Source organism: Maniola hyperantus, chromosome Z, assembly GCF_902806685.2.
Source record: "Maniola hyperantus chromosome Z, iAphHyp1.2, whole genome shotgun sequence".
In the NCBI taxonomy this organism is placed as follows: domain Eukaryota; kingdom Metazoa; phylum Arthropoda; class Insecta; order Lepidoptera; family Nymphalidae; genus Maniola; species Maniola hyperantus.
This window is the reverse complement of record NC_048564.1, coordinates 6,012,412-6,040,312: the sequence shown is the minus strand read 5'-3', so window position 1 is coordinate 6,040,312 and position 27,901 is coordinate 6,012,412. Positions and strand designations below refer to the sequence as shown.

At 35.3% G+C, this 27,901-nt stretch overlaps 2 protein-coding genes across 6 annotated transcripts; both read right to left on the bottom strand.

Annotated features, from left to right (window-relative positions):
• Nucleotides 1–115: 115 nt before the first annotated feature.
• LOC117995246 (sulfhydryl oxidase 1-like) lies at nucleotides 116–10,849 on the bottom strand. Of its 4 annotated transcripts, none has more exons than XM_069508990.1 (4): nucleotides 10,611–10,849; nucleotides 8,381–10,162; nucleotides 2,586–2,637; nucleotides 116–377 (listed from the first exon to the last, which is right to left on the bottom strand). In XM_069508990.1, the coding sequence occupies exons 2-3, from the start codon at nucleotides 10,093–10,095 to the stop codon at nucleotides 2,592–2,594; spliced, it is 1,761 nt and encodes a 586-aa protein (XP_069365091.1). In that variant the 5' UTR covers nucleotides 10,096–10,162; nucleotides 10,611–10,849; the 3' UTR covers nucleotides 116–377; nucleotides 2,586–2,591. The 4 variants fall into 4 exon arrangements, 3 of the variants coding, with proteins under 3 accessions (XP_069365091.1, XP_069365092.1, XP_069365093.1); XM_069508991.1 differs by having other exon boundaries at nucleotides 2,586–2,634; XR_011238467.1 differs by having other exon boundaries at nucleotides 2,586–10,162.
• A 1,726-nt stretch (nucleotides 10,850–12,575) lies between these two features.
• LOC138404517 (uncharacterized) lies at nucleotides 12,576–27,716 on the bottom strand. 2 transcript variants are annotated; one of them, XM_069508736.1, is made up of 8 exons: nucleotides 27,584–27,716; nucleotides 26,692–26,753; nucleotides 25,107–25,196; nucleotides 24,682–24,788; nucleotides 22,522–22,620; nucleotides 21,370–21,465; nucleotides 19,149–19,325; nucleotides 12,576–17,241 (listed from the first exon to the last, which is right to left on the bottom strand). In XM_069508736.1, the coding sequence occupies exons 1-8, from the start codon at nucleotides 27,589–27,591 to the stop codon at nucleotides 17,008–17,010; spliced, it is 873 nt and encodes a 290-aa protein (XP_069364837.1). In that variant the 5' UTR covers nucleotides 27,592–27,716; the 3' UTR covers nucleotides 12,576–17,007. The 2 variants fall into 2 exon arrangements, with proteins under 2 accessions (XP_069364837.1, XP_069364838.1); XM_069508737.1 differs by lacking the exon at nucleotides 26,692–26,753 and having other exon boundaries at nucleotides 27,584–27,715.
• Nucleotides 27,717–27,901: the final 185 nt, after the last annotated feature.

The following is a 27,901-nucleotide window of genomic DNA, read 5'->3' as shown; positions in this document are numbered from 1 at the left end:
TCGTTTAAAAATACTATTTAGAGCTCTCCTTACGACAAGAATGCTTCTTCCAATATTTTTTTCAAAATATGTTTATAGGTAGGTAGGTATTATAATTTAAAAAAAAATACAGATATGAAATCGATACTAATTCATTTATTTATTTATATCCAGTAAACATAATATAAAATAATATAATTAGTCACAAGAAAAAAGAGAGATTTTCAGCAGTCGTTCACTAATACACATATATACAATATGACTGATGAGATTCTATAAAAAAGATAGGATTACTACGTATTTATACAAAAAAACGATCATTGTGTAGAAATAAAATATGGCCTCTTGGAGAAACTGGGTGGTTGTTCTGCGTATCACGGGATTAAGAATTCATGTACCTGAAAAATTAAAATAAGTGTTAATAATTATTATCATTAATAACATAAAATCAAAATAATATGATTAATAATAGAAGTAATCAAGCGGCTTGACGTCAAGCGCGTAGATTTTTGCTTGAGTCAAGCATGTTTAACGTTTACAAAGCTTGCGTGATGCTTGAGTCAAGCATTTACCTACGTGCTTGACGCGTGATTGATACGATTCGATTTTATTATTTGCTTGACGCGACGTTCGGACAGTGTCCGATATATTATGATAAAAGTGCCGTTTGCTTGATCAAGGCGCTTGACGGGCGCATCAATCGCACATTAAGCAGCTTGATCAAGCAAATCTCCGCGCTTGACCGTGTCGGAAGCCCTTAATAGGTATCATAAAATGTTTAAAGTGAAATTTCTTATCCGCGTAGGAAAGACTAGGTATATAGATATATATGTTACGGGTAATGCTAGAAGATCTAGTAGACCTAGGTTTGCACGGGTTTACTTAGTATTACCCAAACGTTTTGGGTAAATATCGATTAATAAGTAAAATAAATTTTAATTCGGAATTTAACCATACTCACCTAGGTCTACCCAACTCTGGTTGGATAATGTTAGGTTGGACAAAGTTTATGAGCTCTTAGAGATATTGTGTCCTTTTCGGGTTGGAAGAAATACATGGCTCCATTGCCTAGTGGGGCACTCTTTCCTCTCCCAGCTTCCACTATCAAGAGCGAGCGAAGCGAGCTCAGGACTTCTTTTTAAACCACCCAGAAAAAAGGCCGTCCGTCTTCCGTCGACCGGGCCGATGGAAGAGACCGCTACTTAATTTCAGTAATTAATCTCACATTACCCAGTAAGCATTGGATACACCTAGGTGAGTTAGTAAATGAGTGGGTAAACCCCGAATTAAAACTTATTTTCATTATTATTTGGACATACCCAAAAACCTTGGGTAATACTAGGTAAACGCGGGTAGACCTAAGTTTATTTCAACTTCCAACCTTCCAACTTCCAACCAAAATCACCTCACGGAGGTGATTTTATGAGCGTTATGAATAAACAAAGAACCAAGAAGTTTCACTTCTTTCGCACGTACACGGATACCTACACGCAAACATTTTTTTAAGTAGGTAAGAGCAGCGAAGGTTACGATTTCATGGACATAGTTAAGTACTTGTGATACATAACGGAATTAATTTATACGCTACATACCTACTTAGTTAGTATAATCAATTTAACCATTACTATCAAGTTACATAGCAAATTTGTAATTTTAATTTCACCAGTATTTTCTCGGTCATATGGTTTTACTGCATCTAGATTTAAATTCTCCATTGATTTGCACTCCTTACATATTGAGTTTTAATAAAAAACTTATGGTGCTTCGGTGATTTCTTTGTTTTACCTTTAGACTTTAGAGTTATATGCCTAAAATTAGTCCATACTTTGTATCATTAGTCTAAACAATAATGATTATTTAGCGAATGAATATGAAACTTATATTTAGATATTACTAGCTGACCCGGCGAACTTCGTACCGCCTAACAGTCGATTCTAATTTTTTTTATTTTTTTTCTCCGTAAGAACCATCCTCGTACTTCAAGGAATATTATAAAAAAAGAATTAGCGAAATCGGTTCAGCTGTTCTCGAGATTTGCGATCAGCAACACATTCAGCGATTCATTTTTATATATAGAGAAGATAGAGATAATTAGATGCTTTCTAGAACTCTAGAAGTCTAGACCATTAGATATGTAATTTTAAAATTAATTAAGAACATATATATTGTTTTTTGGATTCTTAAAATATAATGGTTAAAATGTTTGACAATAAAATCAGTTAAATAATAAATGCAATACACATGGGTAGCACATAGAGACGAAGTACCTAACGGAAGCATCGCTGTCATTGCAAAGCAACGGAAACACAGAATAATCTGACTGATGAAAGACATTGCAGTTATAGAAGCACTAAGTATAGTTAAAAAAGCGGTTCAACGCAAAATACAATTTAAGCACACATAACAAACATAACGATTGTTTTAATTTCATTTGCCAATTCATACAAGCCGGAGCGAGACCAATAATTAATCTATGATACAAGCGTTGTTTCTTACGAGAATTTCAGATGACGAAATATTACAAAAAGGACTTCATTTTGATCTAACGATTTTGTAAATTGTAGCTCCCGCCACCAAATAAGCATTTAAAGACAATTATAACTGACCTTAGCCTAGATTAAGAGTCGATTGTCTCTCCACAGGCGGTGAATCAAACTGCTTGAATGTAAGACAAATGTATTAGTTTAATCGAATAAAAATAACATTTAACAAATAACTGTATAACATTAATTCTTTTATAAATATTTAACAATTTCGTTCTAAACGCAAGCAACAAATGTCTTGGTAAAGTTACCTACTAATACTAACTGTTATAAGACTATTTTCTAAAAAAATAAGAGTAAATACCCTACCCTACTTGAAATTTTACCTACCTACCTAATCGATTTCAGCGGCTTTAGTGTCCTCACTGATTACTATCATCATCATCATGATCAACCCATCACCGGCTCACTACAGAGAACGGGTCTCCTCTCATGATTGCTATAAGAATATATAAAATTATTGGGTATGTTTAGATGAACATAGGTATATATATATAACATCATAGGGGGGGGAGGTCCAAAATGACTTGACTAATGATGACGAATTTTTTATTATTTAAAGCTAATAACCTAAATGTCGATTTTCACGTCTCTGACTTTCATACAGCCTTCGACCCTCCTTTCACCCCCTTGGGTGGGATTCACTCTAAACCATTTATTAGCTGACACCTACGTCCTAGAAGAAACCTAACTTCCAAAATTCGAATTTGTAGGTTTTATAGTTTCTGAGATTTCATTAGTCAGTGAGTGGTATTTCGCTTTTATATATGTATATATTTAATATTTAAGAAGATTATATAACACAGGTAAGCCCATGGTAAGCCCACTAGTGCGAAGCCGGGGCACGTCTACTAATTACTTATATATTTGTATAATAAATTATTGTAATCAATTAAAATAGGTTGTAGTTTAAGAAAACATTAAAATTGCGTTTTTACAGGTACAGGTAATTAGGTAGGTAAGCAAATAAAAAATGTAGGTGGCCATCTTGTGGGTATGTACATTTATATACGTCAATATCTTGGTCAATATAAACTATGACATCTTTACATGTAAATGTAAACTCTGAGTAAACTCATTCAACAGTTTCATATTGTTACGTATAAAGAAGAAATTTCTGCAAATAATTTTAATTCAAAGTAGGTTAATTAACGAAAAGACGCAATTAAGGACTGATATATTGAAGTACCTAGACAATATATAAATATCTACTTTAACCTAAATAATCTCAAATAGGTAGGTAGGTACTTCCATTCAGTCTGGGTTTGTCCAGTTGATTATTTGATGCTGTTTTTTTAAAAAAAATTAAATGTCATATGGGATACATGGATACCTCAGGATACCTACATTATTTCATTTAAAAAAATAGACAACTGTCTTAAAACTTGAATAAATGATAATCTCCGTCCGTAAGACTGACTATGAAGACAATTATTATTTTTGCCACATTGCGTGGTCAAGGCCACAGCCTTTAGTCAGTCTTTGTTATTAAAGACACGATACAGATGGCAGATGGTCCCAGCAACATGTGATAAACTTTCTCTAAAGCTGGAAGAGGTTTTTACACCTAAATTTCATGAATAGAATTTTACTTGGATACTAGTTAACTCTCCGCCCACCTTTTTCCCGCCTCCTGGCTGTGCGCGGGTGGAACTTCTGAAAATCTTTTCTTATTCGTGGCATATGTTATATAGAAAATTAACTAGGTACATGTAGGTATCTATTAATATTTAGTTGATAAATTCCCAAGTTTCTAGACACAGCGGATTAAGCTGTACGTTTATATTTCAGTCAGTGAGGCAGTTTCTCTTTTAAGGACCACTATTAAGAACAAATCAGAAAAAGTTAATGTTCTAAATGTGCAATAAGGTTTTTATATTATTTTTATTTAACAATTGTATCATTTTTTTTTGTTTTTAAAATATAAATAAATGTGTGGACGGCGCCGCTTTCACATTATGTAGACCTACGCCTGACCTACGCTAATATAATTATGTTGACCAATTAATTATTATTGCTATTTTTATGGATATTTTGGGACACTCGACTTGATTTTTTTAAACTGCAAAAAATGTTCAGTGCCTATAGAATTCTGACTAAGCAAAAGTTGACTGCTTATTTAAAAATTTGTAGTGAGTAGGTAATAGGTATATAAGTATTACTAGCAGTTGCCCGCGACTTCGTCCGCATAAATTTTCTGGTTTCTCACGAGATCAGAAATTTTCCAGCTGCAAAAGGCCACAGTTATCTACTCACTCAGTCCTCAGAGACCTACGTCCTAGAAGGAACCTACCTTCCAAATTTCAAGTTTGTGGGCTTTATAGTTCCTGAGATTTCGTGATTAGTCAGTCAGTCAGTGAGTGAGTGGTATTTCGCTTTTATATATTTAGAAGATAGATATATACTTAATATACATCACAGACTGTTCATCAATACATATATTACAATTTATATACACCTATAATTATTTATGAGCCTAATACTTAATTATTGTTATTTTTATAACTATCTTACAGTAAAGTTATATTTTAAAGTGATGCTTAAAAGATCAGACTTATGTTTCAGCCGTTTATTTTTGCAAAATATACAAAATATATATTTTAGTAATAACTTGTGGACTAAGAGCCAGCGCGTGCCAGAACTTTTTTACAAAAGCTGAAAGTTTCTCTGCATATTGTCCCCAACACTGGGAGGAACGTTTGCTTGGATCATGGTGGTTTGGGAGATAACAGGTAATAAAGGTGTAATAAATTTTAGTCAAAGTATAGAGTCTATTACACCACCACACAGGACTATCTAGTGTGGGTAGGTACCATCAGAAAATGTTTAAATTTGACAAAACTGTTTTGTTAAATAAATATTTTTTAATTTATTTAATTTTTTTTCAGAATAATATAAGAATTACGTAATGCATTGCCAGATACTTAGTGTCGTGGCAACCCCCTGCCAGACACTCTTAAAGTTTAAGGGGATTTAAACCATGATCAAAACAAACGTTCCTCCAATGTTGGGGACAATATGCAGAGAAACTTTCAGCTTTTATAAAATAACGAAGGTCTTTATTTTATACTTTACTTTAACTTTAACTTTTTGTAATTTTAGGGATCCGTACTTCAAAAGGAAAAAAGGAACTCTTATAGGATCACTTTGATGTCTGTCTGTACGCCTGTCTGTCTGTCTGTCTGTAAAGAAACCTAGGGTACTTCTCGTTGCCCTAGAATCATGAAATTTGTCAGGTAGATAGATAGGTCTTATAGTATACATTAGGGGAAAAATCTGAAATCCCTGAATTTGCGGTTACATCACACACAAAAAATTAAATTGTGGTCATGAACTAAAAATTAGTATTTTCAATTTTCAAAGTAAGATAACTATATTAAGTGGGGTATCATATGAAAGGGCTTCACCTGTGCATTCTAAAACAGATTTTTATTTATTTTTCTGCATCATAGTTTTTGAATTATCGTGCAAAATGTCGAAAAAATACGACTGTAGTACGGAACCCTCGTTGCACGAGCCTGACTCGTACTTGGCCGTTTTTTTTTAAATGAATGTAATGATTAAGTGGCAATAAATTCCACAGTATTTTATGATTCTTTTAAATTTACACTTAGATTAACACGGTCAATTAAATAATAGCCTACCTACGTTTTTTAAATGTGTAACATGAAAAAGAATGTGTGAAAAGCCATCTTATCCCACGTTTTACTAGATACTAGAACTGTGACACAGTGTTTACACTAATGCAGTTCTATCGTTTACTTTTTGTTTTTGTTTACACATATTTCATTACTATTAAATTTCGCCTAAATTTTAGGTGATATTGTTTTTATCAAAATTTCACCCAGCACCCTTATCTCAACTTATGATCGGCCTGAGAAGTGTTTAGGCCATAGTCCACCATGCTAACCAAGTCGAGTCTAGTAGTTTCTCAGACCTCTTTGAGAATACATATCATAAAGAACACTCAGGCATGCAGGTTTCCTCATGATTTTTACCTTCACTGTTAAAGCAAGTGATATTTAATTGCTTAAAACGCACATAGCTTGCCTTGGATCGTACCCTAGACCTCTTGAACAGGAGGAGGCTTAACCACTATGATATCACCGTTTTACTAGTTACATACCTAATATACAAAAATAATGTTTCACTTCTTCTGCTTTACTAACTAGATTCTTTATCGCTTCTATTGTAACCTATGCGTTCGCGCATCGTTCATCTGAGTTTTAATTTGTACAGTTGTTGTCAGCACCTGTCTGAAGGTTTCTGACATCTATAGTAGTAACGCATGAGAATATTAGCTATTTTCAATGCTTTTGTATAGGAAATCTGTCAAAATGACCCAGTTTTTAAGCTATAAGTTTTAATGTACCATTTACCTAAAAATAAAGTTGCAAGAACAAAATAATAAAATATAGGTAACTAATTAAGTCTATGATGAGTAAGTACTTAATAATGATTAGTTTTGGGAAATAGATAACATAAACTAAAAACAAATAAATGATAAGTATATAATGCAACAGGTCGAGATGCAAATTGGATGAGGCGGGGCGTCCCCACCCCAATTGTCATCTCGACCAGTCGCATACCTCATTTAGTACAAGAAAAATTTGCAATTTGCAAAGATATTATTGATAGGTAAATGTTTAGAGAACAACACAACGAAAATAGTAAACAACATCAAATAACACAACATTAGGAGATGTGGAACCAGTTATTTAAACAAGATGACAGGAAAAACTGACTTATCATAAATGAAAAAGAAGAATACTCAAACAGAAAATAAAGTCATACCAATTACACTACATTACATACATTTTCCAATATGGTAATTATGTACGTGTATAGTTACTTTAGTAGTTAAAGGCTATGAAATTCAACTTACAAAAACTGCCACTTTGAAACTCATTGTTTTGAAAACGGTAGTTTTTTTAGGGTTCCGTACCTCAAAAGGAAAAACGGAACCCTTATAGGATCACTTTGTTGTCTGTCTGTCTGTCTGTCAAGAACCCTACAGGGTACTTCCCGTTGACCTAGAATCATGAAATTTGGCAGGTAGGTAGATCTTATAGCTGACATTTGGGGAAAAATCTGAAAACCGTGAATTTAGGGTTAGATCACACAAAAAAAATTAAATTGTGGTCATGAACTAATAATTATTATTTTCAACTTTCGAAGTGAGTGTCTATATCATATTAAAGGTCTTCACCTGTACATTCCAAAACAGATTTTTATTTATTTTTATGCATCATAGTTTTTGAATTATCGTGCAAAATGTCAAAAAAATACGACTGTAGTACGGAACCCTCATTGCGCGAGCCGACTCGCACTTGGCCGGTTTTTTTATTATTAAAAACCTAATCGAGAATCCTCATATTGATTTTAAAATACCTATTCAAAGAGGTTTCACAAGAGGGGGTATGCCAAAAATTCTTTACATATTTTCTTTGACTCTCACTTTTTATGTTCAGAAGGTATTTGGAAAGACTTTAATTTTTAAAAATTTGAATCAAGGTATGTAGCACTAACAAGTTACTATAACTGTGCCAAATTTAACATTACTAGCTCGAGAACTGTTTAAATTAATTGTAAGACTGGAAACTACGGCTACAAAAATAACTGGATCCTCATTCCTTATAACAATTAGTATATATTGTGAAAATAGCAGTAAAAATTAATCCCTGTTATGTACAAAATATTTCAAGATTAAAATTAGTTAATAATTGTTTAGAAGTTGAAGTATTTGTTATACTTTACCCCAAGCATATTTGTTACCTGTGTACCTGCGTTTTCTAAGTAAGTGTCTAGAAACAAAGTATTTTATAACTAAAATGAGCATAATAAAAGAAAATATGTACAGGAAGCTTAACATTCCAATGTCCAGGTTGGAGAGTGGGCTAGACGGGCTCGCTGCAGACCTGGCCCTTCTGGCATCTTGAATATTGTTGGCACCATAGGTTCTCTGCAAATAGTCATACACTGCTGGCAAGTTCCAAGCTCCCCTATCTTGTCTACATTCACGACACTGTGTGGCACTTGGGAACTGTATTTTAGGATGTTCAGGGTCTTCAGTTACATCACCAGCAAGTCTCAAGTTGACTTCATTGTGTGAAATCCACAGCCAGAGTACTGCTTTATCATTATCTTTCACATCAAATATTCTATTTCTGGCAGCCATAGCTTGAAAGTGTTCAGAACATTCAGTGCAACCAAAGAAATGTTTTACATAACCATGCATGGCTCTCAAAACTCTTGGGCCCTCATTGCCTGGTTTTTGAGCAGCATTCACTGTGAGCGTGTGGAATAAAGTCCAAAGACCACAAGAATATCCTCTATAACCTGGCCTACTTCCTTTACACCTTACATAATCTAGATCAGGGGCAAACACAGGGGCATGTGTTGCTTCCAGTCCAATCACTAAATCATACACCTCACTTCCACTCCATTGACTCTTACTACTAAGATTATCTCGCAAGTCTACAATATATTCTTTTAGGTTTCTTCTAAATGGATAAGCCATTATTAAGACATTTAAATATTCTATAAGAGCTTGTAAGGATTCATTACTTAAAGCTTTGTGCCTTGTAATCTCTGTGTGTAAACTTGTCTTTAGTGTCTTTTCTAAATCACTATAATAAACTATATTAGTGTCTTGTGTATGAACTCCACTGTGTTGAAAACTATTTGTGCTTTCTTCACGGTCAATATCTCTCAATGGGAATTTATAGTTCTTAAACCTTAAAAATGTATTTATTGCCTTGAGGAAGTCCTGTTTAGTTGAAGTTTTTGAACTGAGTAAGGTTGCTTCCATATTTGCTCCCACTGCAACTAAACCAGGAAAGCTTTTCACTCCTATGACATCAACCAATTCACTGGTCTCATGTACCCTTTTCACTTTGATATGCTCGTAATCATTGATATCGAGACTTATTTCGGAACCAATAGTCGAGTTATCATTCTCAAATATAAGAAAGGTGTATATTACATCTTTTGGAATATTGCTGAGGGCATCTGTTAATTTTACATAAGATGCAATATCAAGTGATGGAGCAAAAGACAAGCGTCCTATTGTTTGTTCATTTTGCAATTTATTTATTAACTGGATTTTTAGCTTGTCAGCACTATCAGTAGATCGAAATTTGTCACCCACATTAGCATTGCTCTTTAAATAGTTTTCATGTAAATAACGAAGGGATGGATAAGCCATGACTTCAAATTGCCTGCAGATCTCATTATTTTCCTCAATGGAGCAATCAATGACTGCAAGTTTAAGTATGTTTTTCCAGGGTACCAATTCCGCTGCCAAGCTTTTAAATTTTGGTGCGAATGCTCTACAGTGGCCGCAGTAACTGTTGTAAAATTGGAGTAAAAAAGCATTTTGTTTCCCATAAATTTTTCTGTCGAAATTTTTACTTGTTAATATAGTGACATGATCCGACTTACTGTAGAGTCCTTGTTCATCAACATCATCGTCATCAGGAATTACCGCAGCTCTCACAAAGATACCGGAAGAGGTAATAATCAAAAGGAGTAGCTGCCACCCGTACATTTTAGCTTTACACTTATACAACATATACAACGCTGTTCGAACAGCGATCACCACTGGCGAATGCTGGGCTCGGTCTCTCAGCACACGTACCAGTGTTTCCATATGTAAATTGAGAATTACCGTGTTCAAGGGTTAAAATTACGGTGTTTCTAGATTAAATTACGGTGGATTAGCTAAAAGAATACCGTGTAAATTACCGTGTCATTTTTAAAAGAAAAAACGTCACGAATTTGCTTTTTAATCAGCTATTAATATTATTCTGAATCTGACTCTCCTAGCATAGCAATATCTTTTTCATATACGGATTTATTCATATTAATATTTTGTTAAATCTCATTAGTTTTACATTTTACTCCTTCCTAATTGCTTGAATAAGGACGAAATACTACTATTACGCAGTATATTATGAATTTTTAACGTGATTTTGTATTACGGTGACACGGTCAAGGTAATGGCCATATTACCTTGACGGTAGATTAGGGCTGAATTACGGTGCATCTACGGTAATTATCGTGTACATGGAAACACTGACACGTACCTATACTCACTACTCACGTATACTGACTGTGTTTGACGAAGCAGTGTTTACTACCACAGGCCAATAAAACCGACTAACTGATAACTATGAACTATTGAATGGATTGATAATTAATCCTGATTATAATTCGATACGTCATCATAACCATAGTCACACTCACAGATCACTATTTACTACTCTATAATAATCAAATCCTACAGGGTGGTACAGATAGACCTACCTACTCCATTATTGTCTATTTTTAATCGGAGACCAAAATGACGTTTCGTGTGTCTGTGTTGCCTGTTTTATGCGGCTCGTTAATAGTGTGGTGCAATCGATACTTACCGATAAAATATTTATCGATGTTTAAGTAATGAACCCCCTGTGGTATTAATATTTTTCCTACATAGACGCATTCAAGTTTCCCTAACTTTAAACTTTAATAAATAACAAACCTGACATTGGCTAATCTGTGTAAAGCCAGAAGAAGAACAAAAAAAAAATTTATCGGTTTTCTTGTGAAATGTGTTAAATGAGACAACAAAAATATAATGTTGAAAATAATTCCAATTCAAATGAAGTAAGTATGAAATAAGTACCTTGCAGCATCAGGATTGAAGAGTTGGGACTTGGAATTCAATAACAAAGTCTATGCTTGGCATTTACAATATTATTTCGCCAGTAACAGTTCCTGAATCTCTGTAGTTTAGGAGTGCTGTACCATGCATCATCAGGTTTGGGGAGTTCGGACTTGGAGTGTAATCATAAAGCCGTCGCGTTGCTTGATACCTAAAATCAATTCACCATCAGAAATTCCCGAATACCCACGGCTTAGGAGTTCAGTACCTTGCAGCTTCAGGATTGAGTTCTGATCCGAAGTTCAATGGTGTAGCTGTTAGTCTATGCTTATAGAAATTATAAAAAAACTCAATCACCTGCTGTAAATTGTTTAATATCGTCTAAGACCACCTAATTACTCAATAAATATATATTTACGTAAAACATATCCTAAAACCCTTTTTTAAAGCACTATTATACCATTTTTACCTACCTCTCGGTCCTTATTTTAGTAATTATTTACTAGTTTTATAATGTTTTCTTTTTACTCTGCTTGTGTGAGCTCAATCAATACTTATAATAAATGTAAAATAAAGAAGCAGGAACTGGTTTATCGACTCATTCACATGACACAACTGAACCACATAGGTAACTACATCACTATTATCTTAAATATGGTATCATTGTGGGTATCATAATTTTACAATCGCTAATGTCAAAACGTGTAGTTTGATATCAGTGGCCCTACCGCGGTTGTTTGAAAGCTACAATGTCACGATCGCAATCATCTCTGATTGGTTAATGCTCGCTCACTATTGGCCACAATGCATTGTTGCAACAAGAATCGCACAAATTCAGCCAATCAGAACAATTGAGATTGTAATAATGATTGATGCAGGTTTTAGACAATAGCCCTGCCGTTTAACTAAAAATTCGACTATAGGTAGGTACCTACCGCTTTTAGCACATCAACGTATTCGCACGAGGTAGGTACCTACCCGGTATGCCCATGGCGCGTTTCGCTACCGCGTGTAAATACGTATAGTAGGTACGCGACAGGTCGAGATGGCAATCGGGGTATGAGGCGAGGGGACGGCCCGCACACCCACACGTCAGTCGTCACCCGCGCTATGCCGCACCGGGTTAGCGCGTGGGATGTGCGGGTGTCCCCAGCCCGATTGCCATCTGACCTGTCGGAAACTATTTATTCTCCTAAATGCGTTAGTAATGTTGAGCGTTTGTGCACCCATCCGTCAAATCACGGATTCCGTAAATATTCGAATCGAATGAGCACGTATTTGTACGACGGACGGCCACTTCGAAGAATCACGACCGAACAACCAAATACGTGGATGAGTGCACAATCGCTCTAAAAGGTTCTAACTTTTAAGTACCTATTCAAAATCACAATGAATAAAACAAAAAATAATTTTCAAACTTTTTTATTTTTATTTTTTAATGAAAATCTCTATAAACCTATAAAAATTAATCGCTAAATTCGATACGACTCGTTTTCGCTTAACAAGGCGACAATAATTAATAGACTAACAACAAATAAAAACTAAAAAGTGAGAAATATGTTTCTTAATTGATAAAAAAAACAACATCACAAAAATCAATACTTAGGATCGCTTATGTTCTTTATTTTTATCTTTATACAAGATACGATTTATTTTCGCTTATTACCGAAGTGACACTGGGTATCAAATTATACCTAAGATTTAAAGCAATAAAATCAAAATGTGTATTAATATTAAGAAAAATACAGCACAACCATTATATTATTCCGATGAACACAACCTTTTCTCTTGAATTTCTAAGAGAGTACTATTACACTTTTAGGCAATAGCTATCAATATAGGTATTGCATTAAAAAAAATCTAAATGTACATACCTAATGTATGGGAGCTGCGTTAAATGTACTAATACCCTTTTACCAGTTTATACAGTATTAGTCTACTACACTAGTGCGAACAAATAAGAACTAAAAATTAAGAAATATGTTTCTTAATTGATAAAAAAAGAACATCACAAAAATCAATACTTTTAGGAGCGCTTATTGTAGAAGAATATTTTTATTTATCTTTATACAAGATACGATTTATTTTCGCTTATTACCAAAGTGACACTGGGTATCAAATTATACCCACCTAAGATTTAAAGCAAAAACATCTAAATGTGTATTAATATTAAGAAAAATACAGCACAGCCATTATATTTCAATGAACACAACCTTTTCTTTTAAATTTCTAAGAGAGTAGTAATATTATTACACTTTTAGGCAATACCTATTAATATAGGTACCTATTGCATAAAAAATTAATCTAAATGTACCTAAATACCTACTTATGGGAGCTGCATTTAATGCGCTAAATACCCTGTTTACCAGTTTATAGGTACTGTATCAGTGTATTAACACTAGTGCGCTTTCGAATTGCGTAGACTGCGTAGAGGTACCTATGCGTCATGTAAGCTGCCGAACCAGGGCATGCATCTACGCATGCGCGTTTTTCTGTGCTCTATGCGGTGCGCTTGCATCAGTGTAAACAGTCAGATGGACGGACGCATTTCACAGATGGCATGTGAAAAATCACGTGAAAAGCCTTTTCATAATAGGTATGTAGAAAATCACGAAGTAAAATCTCACAAAGTTTGAAAATGAGTATGTAGATTTTAGGTGGAAACTCATGTTTTTCCAGGTCATAAAGTAGTCTATGTCCTTGTTGCAATAGTAGATCATTAGATGGGCCGTGACAAGCAAGTATTTATAAATTATTATTAGATTTGAGTGTTTATGGAATCGAAAACATTTGATGTATGCGCTATTTCCAGCAAATATGCGTCTAACAGTTAGATGCATATTTGCTGGTAATAGCTGAGTAAAGACTAACGCTAGCTGAAAGCGCACTAATGGAGTTAGGCTAGCCGCACTTTGGATGCATTTTTAAGTCGTCTGGACACGCACGAACAAATACGAACCTTTCAAGTAGGTACTATGGAGCGACCATTCAAGCACTACGGAAGCGCACAGAGTTAGTCGTATTTATACGTACGTGAAGATCCGACGTCTGAAAACAAACCGAACTAGTTTCGGGATTTTTGAATACACATTCGTAAGTATACAAAATGATGTAGAAAATTTGATTAACTTGCTTTACGCACACATTTACAAATGTTTATAGAATCAAGATGAGATCAAAGAAGATTATCTTTAAGATACAGATTATTATTCGTCACGCATGTTCTTCACGAAACTGATATCACCGGGACACTGCGTGTTTGACAGAAAAAGACATCAAAATTTACGTAAGATACGAATTCGCATCCAAAATGCGGTTAATCTTTAGACCTAATCCTAATAGTAATAAAGCTGTGTATACCATATTATTATATATGGTTTGAGCATATTTTTGGTACAAAAATCTCGATAAAAAGTCAACGACACCTGCAAGTAAGAACATTTATCGCAGGTTTATGGAGATTTGAATATGAGAACAGCTGCGCGATCGCGGGAGAATGACAGCTACAATGTCACGATCGCAATCATCTCTGATTGGTTAATGCTCGCTCACTATTGGCTACAATGCATTGTTGCAACAAGAATCGCACCAATTCAGCCAATCAGAACTATTGAGATTGTAATAATGATTGATGCAGGTTTTAGACAATCGCCCTACTGAAATATAATCGAAATCGCCAAAAACGGACACAAAGACGTTCTTTTCTGCAGGAGTTGATAAGTTGAAAATCGTTGTAGATCAAAATGTAACAAATGAGTATTTATTTCAAAATAGAATCTTACAAAAATATGGGTAATATTTTTAGGAATACCTACCTATAGTCTATTTTTAATCACAGAGACCAAAATGACAGCTAGAAATGTCAAACTTAAAAATAATGATACCAGCTTAACAAAAATGGTGTGGTCCTCATCGTTCCGGTTCAGATTAAAATCGTTAATAAAATAATAGTTCACCTAAGGAATTTTTCAATAGTATGTAAAACTCATAAATTGAGAATCAGCCTATACTATTTCACTTGAACTGAATTGGAGTTAAAAATCAACACATTTTGTTGTCTCATTACACATCTCACAAGAAAACCTATAAATTTTTCATTGATAAGTATTGATTGCACCACATCGACGTTGCATTGCAACACACGAAACGTCATTTTGGTCTCCGGGATTAAAAAATAGACTAGTTATATAATATAATGAGAACTTACAATAGAGTTATTTAGTTAAACTAAATAGATAATTTTTTGTGGACTTATAAATGAGTATTTATGAATACTTATTAAGTATAATATAATAGGAACTTTATTAACTTAATTTAGTTGAACTAAATAGTTAATTTATTTCTAGATTTGACAGTAAATATAGCTCTCATCCATTTATTTTAACTATCACATATAGCTATAAAATTTTAGAAAACATAGCAAATATAATACGTCATAATAATTATCATAAGGATAACAACATCGCTTAAGTTCTAAACACTACGTAAGTCAAAATTAGCAACTTTACAGGAAGGCGAAAAACTGGCGGTTTTCAGAGATTTGGGTTGTTTGATGGATACTGTGCAACTACCTATTCCTTTAAGAGTTTCTATTGGACATTTTCTTGTTTATGACTGGCAAAGCGACGCATCCCGACGATTCTTTAGCGAATGGCTGCGAAATGTTAAACTGCCAAAAGTCTTACGTGGTGTTCGAACTTAAGCAACGAAAGTAAATAAAATATATATAGTGCCTACATTTCGAGAACTCACTCGCCATATTTGCCCTACAACTGTCATGTTAAAAGTACGAGTCCTTAATTTAAGGGTGAAGGTGAACTTTTGACATGACATGACACAACAAAATAGGTATGTGGCGAGAGAGTTCTCAAAATTTATGCATTATATATTTATATTTTAAATATGGCACATTCAAATGAAAAGTTGTTTTAAAATAGAAATCCTGACACCAAATACTAGAACATGGATTTCCATCTACCACATTCCTCTGGGATTTATCTACTGGATCCCTGTATAGCAATTTCAAATAGGCACTATTTGGTACTACCTCGAGTTTGCTGAGGTCTATTTTGGAGTAAGTATCTCAGTTTATGCCGATTTTGAGATTCCACAATATTTGAGAACTTAATTGTAATCGAAATCGCCTAAAACTGAGACTCAATGTTTTTTCGTGCAGGTGTTGATAAGTTGAATATCTTAACAAATAACACACTAGTTATAACTTATAAGGGTTCTTTTACATAGGTAATTTTCTTTTATGTAGGCTGTACTTATACAAACGTAACAAATGAATATTAACTTATATAAATACTTACAAAAATATGAGTATCATTTTCAGGAATACCTATAATATAATAGGAACTTTATTAAAGGTATTTAGTTGAATTTAGTAAGTAGGTAGTTAATTTTTGTATAAATTTATACAAATGTGAAAAATGAGTATTTAATTACTCGTATAAATATTTATCAAAATATGAGTATCATTTTCAGGAATACCTATAATATATTAGGAACTTTATTAAAGGTATTTAGTTGAACTTAGTAAGTATGTAGGTAGTTAATTTTTATATAAATTTATACAAATGTGAAAAATGAGTATTTACTTACTCATATAAATATTTATCAAAATATGAGTAATATTTTCAGGAACACCTATATATGCAGTTGTAGTTAAACAAAATTGTTATTTTTTCATAGATTTGAGAGTAAATCTAGCTCTCATCTATTTTTAAACATGTAGATATTAGCAAATAAATATATACAACAAATACATACATAACAAAAAGTGTATAAAAGTTTATATCTACTAAATCAGACACTATCGCGAATGAAAAGTTTTTAAATAGAAAGCCTGACAAAGAATATAATGAAGATGTCTTGAATGGGGGGATTATTATGTAAGAGGTCGAGTTTAGCGAGATCAATTTTGAAGCAGTCCTTAATATTGCCAGGAGAGATAGGAGGCAAGATGGTTATTGGGCCGGACCATGAGAACGCCTGACCGGTGCGTTTGTTAAATAACGTAATCGTAAAAATTTTTTCTTGCGGCTCCAGTAGGTCCGGTGATAGTAACTATAAAAACATAATTTCATCATAATTCCTATTCTTTATTATCCTTCTATTGCTTTAATAAAATAATACAAATGAAGCGAATAGTTTTACTTACACGGGAGATTCTACGATAAGAGGTTTCGAGTCCATAGAGGATACGGCACAGGGGAAAAGTTTTTTGATTAAACATGTATATTACGATTTTAGTCCCTTTTATATGTATAAGTACACATTCACGCAAGGACACTTTATACAATATATTAAGTTACTTTTTAGAAGGCCAGGGTAGAGACATCGGGCAGAGTAGAGACATCAATATCAGAATAGATATTTTTGAGACTTTAATGTAATAAAACAAAGAATAAAATTGCACTTTTACCTTAATTTATGATATTATTACAGTATTATTTTTGTATTATAGCCATTCATTAAAATTATATTTGAAATTAGAGCTTCGTTAGTGTCAGTCACAAAAAATATAAGCAAATTAACACGACATCGTACCTTCAACAAACAACGACTTATTTTACGAATACAAATATATTTTTAAAAAAAGTAAAAAAAAAGTTTAAAAGAAAAATCTAAGAATTTCCTTTATTTGTTTTTACCATAATCATGAAATGAAATTCATAATATTTATGAGAACGTTAACCGAAGTTAGCTATTATTTTGCCAGCGGAAAGACAGAAGGGGACAAACATTTTCATGACAAATTAAAATAAAAACTGACATAAGTTGATTTTGGGCAAATAATATATTGCATCTTAACTGTTACAGTATTTTTGTTGTTTAGGCAGTGAATGCAAATGAATTAAGTAAATTGTATCTTTTACAACTTGTCAGGGGAGAAGAGAGACACAGTCACCTTACGAAACCCCTGCACCGCACTGTCGAGTCGTGCTAACTAACAAATGACAGCGATCGAACGGCTCGTGTTTTTAATATCACTAATTTTAAGTTGATACGCACCCATGAGCCCTATTGTGAATATGGCCGTCTAATATTTCAGTTCGTATTAACGTACCGAAATTGACCAGGGTAAATACGTAAAAAAAGCGGGACGAAAGTGAAGTTCGAAAATTATTGAAAATATACATTTTTTGTATTTTAGCTTTATAACACTTACGTATACCTTTTTAAATATGTGCTAAATATACCTTATTTTGACAAATGCGACAAAGAAGGCATAATATACTGTCTGCATGTTAACTATATAACGTCAAGGGGACAGGCCAGGGTAGAGACATTTTCACATTTTAATATGGAATTTCAGGAAAATATTATTTAATTTGGCATTTAATTATAAGGCTATTCATAAAATACTGTGATTTATTACATAAAATGACAAGACGTATAATAAAAATAGACGTATATTTATAACAATTGCCGTACACATTACCTCTTATCGTAGAACTACCTATACATATAACTAACTATCTGATCGATTTTGTCTGCGTGGATTTAAGTTTTTAAAAATCTCGTGGGAACTCTGATTTTTTCAGATAAAAAGTAGCTTACGTCTTTCTCCAGGATACAAGCCATAATATCTGTACCAAAAGGATGATGACTGCGCAGCTTTATATGTGTGAACTTTGATTTTCCGGGACAAACAGTAGCTTATATGCCCATGCCGGTCTACGGAATATAAGCTAGCTCTGTACCAAATTTTATCATAATTGGTTAAGCGGATGAGCAGTGAAAAGCTAGCAGACAGACAGACACACTTTCACATTTATAATATAAGTATGGACTATGGAATATGGCGAGCTTCTAGCCCTACTGCTCGAAAAAACAATTGGACAGATCGAGTTTACTCTATAGTGAGCGATTGAAGATACGAGCACTTGTGACGCCATCTAATCTGTCGGTATGCGGAGACCGCCACATTCTTGTACTGCTTATGTACTAAGTCGGAGTGATTTACTTACCAAAAACCTCACCCTAAAGCAGCTAACATGCACGTACTTGACGCTGATCATGTATAGTGTAGAGTCAAACTCTATTACTTTGTGGAGCCAGACATTAAGCTGTAGTAGTAGACTCTGGAGCGTGTAGGTAAGAACCCACACGTTCGTATCTACTTTATGTATGCAGAATGTGTGATTCTGGAAACAAATATAGATACATTACTAAACGATGATCGTGAATTTGTCGCCTGAATTTAGGTTTAAAGACATACGTGCCATATTGAGAAACTTTCCCCTTTGGAAGTCAGTTTCAATCCAATCTATCAGCCTTTATGCGTTAACTGCCATAGTGCGCGCTCTATCAACTGAGTCGTCGGGCCATAAACGTCAATAACAGTAGGGATGTGCCACCAGTGCGCCACTCGCTACCTAAGTCCACCATATCGCGGCGGCCAAAGCTACCTAGCCTACTTAATGAATTTTTTGTCGTTTGTTGTTCTTTATGTTTAGGAAGGTATCTAACAAGATAAGGACCTCTGTACTTGAGTTTTACTTCTATTTCTTACTTCCATCTGGACAGTTGTACATAATGGAAAATGTATTCTATAACGTGGGTCGAATAAAAATGGAAATATCGCAATCCGGCAGCCCAGGAAATCCAAGGGAAGGTTAAAAAACCAAGTACCAATATTGATAATTTAGATATAAGTGTGCTAAGACTTACTATACTCGCCGTTATCATACATAGTAAACTATGTATGATAACGGCGAGTATCCAAGTGTGGCTAAAATCTGTGCTAAATACTCTGAATTTACGCCCGATTTTAAATGCGGGAAAACTTTCATGAGGAAAATATTAAAATATATTGGATATAAATTTAAGAAAAATGCGGAAGGGCGGAAATATTTAATGGAAAGAAGTAATATTGTTTGTGCTAGAATGGATTTTTTAAGAAAATTAGATGCCTTGAAGAAAACAAAAGACCAACCACCACGATTTTACCCCGTCGAGACATGGGTAAATCAAAACCATTCCAGAAAACGTATGAGGCTTGAAGAAAATGATGTGGGTGGTTTTCAACCAGTGGGAAAAGAACAGAGACTGATTGTTTATCACGCTGGTTCTGCAATGACTGGTTGTACCAGAGGCAAAATTGATATTCAAGGCCGTAAAGTCTAAGGATGCTGACTATCATACTGAAATGGATGGCGAAACTTACGAGGAATGGTTTATTAATTTTTTAAACATCTTAGAAGAATCTTCAGTAATTATTATCGATAATGCTATCTATCACTCTATGTAAGTGCAAGAAATACCAACATCTGCTACAGTAAAAAACCGGCCAAGTGCGAGTCAGGCTCGCGCGACGAGGGTTCCGTACAACAGTCGTATTTTTCGACATTTTGCACAATAATTCAAAAACTATGATGCCATAAACTACGATAAAAATAAATAAAAATCTGTTTTAGAATGCACAAGTGAAGACCTCACTTGATATAGTTATCTTACTTCGAATATTGAAAATACTAATTAGTTCAGGACCACAATTTAATTTTTTTTGTGTAATGTAACCACAAATTTCAGTTTTCAGATTTTTCCCCGAAAGTCTGCTATCAGACGTCAACGCACTTGGCCGGTTTTTTGAAAAGTGTTTTTATTTGATCCTAAGGTCCAAATAAGGATCCACCACCAAACTACCAAAAAATTCACAAACCACCAAAAAATTCACAAAAAAATTATTCAATCGATGGGTGCAATAAAATGCATTTAAATTTTGTATTTCAAATTTCCTTGCGAAAACTTTAGCTGCGGCTACAGCTTCGTGCGTTTCAAATATTTTTAGAACAGATAAATTTCCAAAATAATTCATTATATAATTTTATTAACTGAAATTAACATTTTTCGATTGCTTATTATCAATACTACCTTGGTCATATATATTTTTTTTCTCTCGGTGTTAAATACCCTATTAGCCTCTTCCGCAAGTTCAAAGTCGCTCAGTGTGCTACGAAGCGGGCACGGGTTGGGTGTCTCTCTGAAGGACACAATCTGTCCAATCTGTCAAATCTAACCAAAGTGAACAGAATAGCATAGCCCAACGGACTAGCAAGCGATCATGATGATGGTGTCGTTTAGCATTTGACGCAAACAGACTAATTGAATGATTGAAAAATCCCATGGGTACGCTTTAATTTTCATGCGCATGCAACCTATCAGAAAGAAAGAAAATAAAATACTAACCTTGCGAATGTGGCTTTCTAGCAAGACTATTGAGCCTGCCCAACCGCAATACATGCATTGGACTGCCCCGCTAATACCCATACTCTTCATGAAGTCCTTTGAATGAAGAAATACTTTATCTTAACTATGTTACTAATTCTGAAGCCTAGTGGTTAGGACATCCGCCTCCTAATCGGAGGTAGGAAGTTCGATCCCGGGCACGCACCTCTAACGTGCGTTTTACTAATTAAATATCACTTGCTTTAACGGTGAAGGAAAACATCGTGCGGAAACCTGCATGTAATGTTCTCAAAGATGTGTGAAGTCCGCCAATCCGCACTTGACCAGCGTGGTCGACTATCGTGGTCGGCTAAAAAGAACCCGTCTCACTCTGAGAAACCCGTGCTCTGTAGTGAGTCGGCGATGAGTTGATCATGATGATGATGAGTAATTCTGAATGATTTATATGAAACTAGGTGATGCCTGCAACTTCGTTCGCGAGAGTTTCGGTTTTTAAAAATCCCCTGGGAACTCTTTAATTTTCCGGAATATAAAGTAGTAAGTAAGTATATCTGTACCAAATTTCATCAAAATCTGTTAAAACGGATGAGCCGTGGAAAGCTAACAGTCAGACAGACGGACAGGCAGGCACACTTTCGCATTTATAATATTAGTATGGAAGTATGGAAGAATGGACTAGATGACGCTCGCGACATGCGTGAACTCTTTTGATTTTCCGGGACAAATAGTAGCTTGTCTTTCCCAGGGAGCAAGCGATCGCTGATTTAAAGCTTATTTCGTGGTTTAACGTTGATGAATGACTGATTTGATGATTTAGATTGTTCGATATTTTGGCCCAGTTGCATGAGTCGTGGTCACGACGGGACTGCAGTGCTGCGAGAGATGAAGTTTGAACTGTTATGGGCAGTACCGAACTACCCGCTTTCATATTCTTTTCGCTTTTTACGAGTTGTCTAAATGCTTTGTGCGGCGAAGCCGGCAACGCATTGGCGGTCCGTCTGGTGCTCCAAAAGTTCATGGGCAGCGGTAATCATTTAACATCAGGTAACCCACCTGCTCGTTTTTTTTGCTATTTTTATTTAGAATAAAAAGGTGCTAAGGTGTAAAATGGATAAATACCTTGATGGTTGTGTGCAAAGCTTAATAACTTACTGTATCCTCGCTGATAATCTCGTGCGCATCTTCTAGCATCTCAGGGATGCCTGACGTTGTGTCCACCGTATCACGCGCCGAGGAATCATTCTGTGTCTCCTGTGACAAGTGACACTAGTAAAAATCAACACTTTACAGGAGAACAAAAATAGATTAAACCGCTAAGAACAACTAAGAATAGACAAAACCTTCACTTTCACTATGGCATTTTGGTAAATATTATTATAGTTTTGAAGTAATTCAAGAAAACCCTGTGAGTTAAACTTACCATTTTTATTTCTAATACATGCTAAAATTACATGATAAATGATACAAGTACAGTTTAATTATGTTGACCGGCGGCGTGTCACAACAAATTTAGTAACCATCACGGATATGGCTTTTGTGGGTTCACAGGATAGAGGACAACTCTCTGAAGCCAAATATCTGACTCTGCCTGCGCTGAGTTGTCGCCATAAGTATTTATTGCTTTAAGGTTGCGTTTTGGAGCAGTGTTGGTTCAAAAAATGTTACTAAATAAAAATGATAAGTTTATAGATGGCATTGCAAGTAAGCTCTAGCTCTACACATCGTCTAAATCGTGTAAATTTTTTTTACTAAAAAACTCAGTTGCGTTAAGGAAAAATGTCGGTTCAGAAATATCCTTATATGAAGCCCAAATAAAAAGTTGAATGGACGCGACTGTTTTGTGTTCTGTATTGTGTAAAGAGTAAGTACATGTTAAGTGTGAAGGTTGACTAAAAATTTGGTTGCGTTTTGAAGCAATTTTTTTTTAAAGAATATTAAGCCATGTTAAATGACTAATATTCCCCTTTCCTCTCCAACTAAGCGTCAGGCTTGTGCTAGGAGTAGGTACGACAATAGTGCAACGGGCGGGGTTTGAACCGTCGACCTTTCGGTTTTTCAGTCCACTCCTTTACCGGTTGAGATATTAAGGCTCTACACATGCGAATTGTGTAAAAATTTACCAAAAACTCGGTTGCGTTATGTAGAAATATCAGTTTAAAAAATGCATGTATGGAGCCCAAATAAAAAGTTGAATTGTTAATTATGTAAAGAGTAAGTATAAGTTTGATATTATGTTAGTTATCTAAAAAGGAAATAAGAAAACATCATCGCAAAAAAAAATAGCTAACATCTAAATATGCATGCAATCACACAACTCCCACTTACACCCACGCACACACCACACACACCCACACACAAGCACACACACACACACACACACATGCATACACACCCACTTGTAATTTTATTATTGTATATACATTTATTCTAAATCTATTCTGTTAAAATAGTTTTCATTTTAAGTAATCTCTTGTGGCCTTCTGTTAAAACTAAATTTAGATTTAAATAATAATTATGTAATTACGCTGTTGATTACTTTCAAATAAACAAGAAATAAAAACATAAAGGTTAATCAAAAATGCAGTAGCGTTTTGGAGCAATACCCGTTCAAAGAATATTGCCAAAACAAATACGATAAGGAAAATGACTGGTGATGTTATTGAAAGTAAGCATTTATGAGAGCCCTCCTGAAATAAAGCTTTTTATATTTTTTACACTTAAAATCAAGTAACCCACCTGCCCGTTTTCTCGCTATTTTAATTTAAAATAAATAAAGTGCTGAGGTGTAAAATGGATAAATACCTTGATGGTTATGTGTGCAAAGCTTAATAACTTACTGCATCCTCGCTGATAATCTCATGCGCATCCTTCAGCATCTCAGGGAAGCCGGACACGGTGTCTACCGTGTCACACGACGAGGAACCATTGATACCTGACGTCCCATTATCTGCAAATAACTTGATGGTTATGTGTGCAAAGTTTCGTAACTTACTGTATCCTCGTTGATAATCACGAGCGCATGCCCCAGCATGTCAGGGAAGCCGGACATCGCATCATGTCCACCGTATCACACAACGAGGAACCATTGATACCTGACGTCCCATTATCTGCAAATAACTTGATGGTTATGTGTGCAAAGTTTCATAACTTACTGTATCCTCGTTGATAATCACGAGCGCATGCCCCAGCATGTCAGGGAAGCCAGACATCGCATCATGTCCACCGTGTCACACAACGAAGAACCATTGATACCTGACGTCCCGTTATCTGCAAATAACTTGATGGTTATGTGTGCAAAGCTTAATAACTTACTGTATCCTCGCTGATAATCTCGAGCACATCCTCCCCCAGCACAGGCAAGCTGGGCATCGAGTACCAGTCACACGACGAGGATCCATTGATACCTGACGTCCCATTATCTGCAAATAGCAGTATTTTAAGAAAAAAATACAACGAGATTTCCCGCGTTTAAAAAATGCTTTTTACATACTTTCAAGCAAGACCCTGTCATCATCATCATAATCATAAGCAACCAATAGACATCCAGTGTTGGACATAGGTCTCTTGTAGGGACTGCCACACACCATAGTCTAGCGCCTGAATCCAGCTGCTCCCTGCAACTCATCGCTCAAACGCTACGCTTTTAGGTGGGACCCCGATGTCTATAAGTTTTTCGAACTATGCCCATTGCCGTTTCAGCTTCGAAACCCGTTCTGTAATGCCGTAACTTTTCGTACCTGTTTTTTCTTGAGTATGTGGCAGCAAGAACTTTTGAACTAGTAACTCCACATCGAGGTCGTCATTATTATTCACATCCAGCATCGAGGCTGAAAGCATGACAGATGATTAACTATTCATTAGTATAAGTACCATCAAGACACAATAACGCTTACAGTGTCTACAAACAAAATAATGGTATAGGTCGGTTAGCGAAAGCTTACACGTTGACATAGACCGGCGCGACGACATGTGTGAATGTGGCCAGTTTTTGGTAACACGTTTTGGGGTCAATGTTTAGTACGCGACAGGTCGAGATGGCAATTGGTGTGGTGACGCCCGCACACCCGCACAGACCGCGCGCTAACCCCTTACGGGATAGCAGGGGCACTGTGTGCAGGGGTGCGTGTGGGGTGTCCCCCGCCCCATACCTTGACTGCCATCTCGTAGTGTCACATATCTACTATATCTTTCATGCAAGTTATAAGTTTCTTGTAGCTTGAGTATTAAAACGTTTCCATCGTACAAGTATTTTGCATGCAAGTCATAAGTTGCATGTAGCTTGAGTAATGAAACGTTTCCATTGTATAAGTATTTTGCATGCAAGTTATAAGTTTCATGTAGCTTTAGTAATGCGTAAATGCTTTGAATTTGTAAGCAAAACGCACTGCTGTCACTTGCGTGCAAGTTATGCAGCAAATTGGTTTTTAAACTCTGGTACAAACAAATTACTCTTGCAACTAAAATCTTGCATGAGATGCAAGCTCTGACAATATTGTAATGCAAGTGACTTGCACGCAAATGTGATGTCATACCTGTATAAGAACTTGCTATGAACTTGAAATGTACTGGCGGTTTTACACCTGTATTCACAATATAGTAATGACTAGTAAAAACCCGCGGCTTCAAAGTAGGAGATGATTAATCATCAAATTCAGGAAAGAAGGATGTTTTGACGAGCTTTTTAAATAATGCAAGGGGTTGAGCACACCTAATTTGAATCGGTAAGGAATTAAATAGCTGAACAAATTCAACAGAGGGGATTTAGAATAGAAGGAGGTGAGGTTATGGTGAGGCATTTTGTCAGGAGCGGCCCTGAGTGTCACTAAGAAACTCAAACCACAGGAGGAGTAGTAGGTAGGATTGAATATCATCATGATCAACCCATCACCGGCTCACTACAGAGCACAGGTCTCCTCTCAGAGTGAGAAGGGTTTTGGCCATAGTCTACCACGCTGGCCAAGTGCAGATTGGCAGACTTCACACACCTTTGAGAACATTATGGAGAACTCTCAGGCATGCAGGTTTCCTCACGATGTTTACCTTCACCGTTAAAGCAAGTGATATTTTAATTACTTAATAACTCCGCAAAGTTAGAGGTGCGTGCCCGGGATCGAACTCCCGACCTCCGATTGGAAGGCGGACGTCCTAACCACTAGGCTACCACAGCTATAAAAGAGAAAGCATATGAGTATCTCTGCGAAGGCGGATCGAACACTTGGACCTACCAAGGGTTGAGTCAGCCAACGTGTCTGCATTTTTCTATTTATATGTATTAATTGTGAATATGGGTGTAAGGTCAGATATAACTGATGAGTGACTTACAAGCAATACCAAGTGCTTCGCCGGTGTGGCATTGGTCTGGAAATGCGGTCTTTCGAGCCTCACTGCAAGCAAAGGCCGCGCGCATGCGTACCACAAGTGAACGTTAATGCCAAGCGAACGTGCACGTTATCGTAAATAACCATAGCAAATAACCCACAAAGTGCAAAGGTAAAAGCCAGCGTCGATTAAGACTCAATACCAGACAGAAAAGATTGTTACAAATCGAGCTAGCCGAAATAGCCGGCCTTCGCTCGTGTGAATTTAGAAAAACAGCGTGGGGGTGGAATTTGCAAAAATCCTGAAACACATATTTCTTCATTTGTGACTGGCAACCTATATACCAATTTTTATGAAAATAACTTGAAAAAGACACTTTCATACAAACTTTCATCCCCATAACCCCCTTGGGATTAGAATATTCAAAAATCGTGAAAAATATACCTAAGTATTTTTCATTTTTAACCGAAAGCCTAAATCTCAATTTTCGTCGATGTAACTTTAAAAATAACTGACTTTCATACAAACTTCCATCCCCTATTTCCTTCCAAAAATCTTTTGTTAGTGGGGTGCCTACTGCCTAACGTTAGGTTCCGTTTTTACCCTTTGGAGTTTGCAGCGGACTTTTTAAGTGTCCTATGTGGCATGATTTTTATTACAATAGGTGTAGAGCCTAGCGAGACCAATAATTATTTATCTAAAAATATCTAAAAATCAATAATCTATGCAATAGGTATTTTAGAAAAGATTTACACTTGTCTAACGTAGTATTATATCTAAAATATGGTAATATTATTTTAATATGTACATTGTACTAACGGCCGCCGCTGACGCATTTCGGTAGATAAACTTTACGCATCTACAATCTATTATTTAAAAACTGTTTTTAACTTACCTATCCATATCTTTGTGGCACTTTTTACACTATACTATTAAGATTAAAAAATTGCCAATGCCCGCGCCGCACTTTATTGTGTGATTTTTTTCAATTTAAATCGAGTAGGTAAATATTATGTTCCACTTCCTTGGTTAAATAGGTAGGTACCTAGGTATTACTCGATTTTTCCATTAGTCCCAGTGTTTCCATATGTAAATTGAGAATTACCGTGTTCAAGGGTTAAAATTACGGTGTTTCTAGATTAAATTACGGTGGATTAGCTAAAAGAATACCGTGTAAATTACCGTGTCATTTTTAAAAGAAAAAACGTCACGA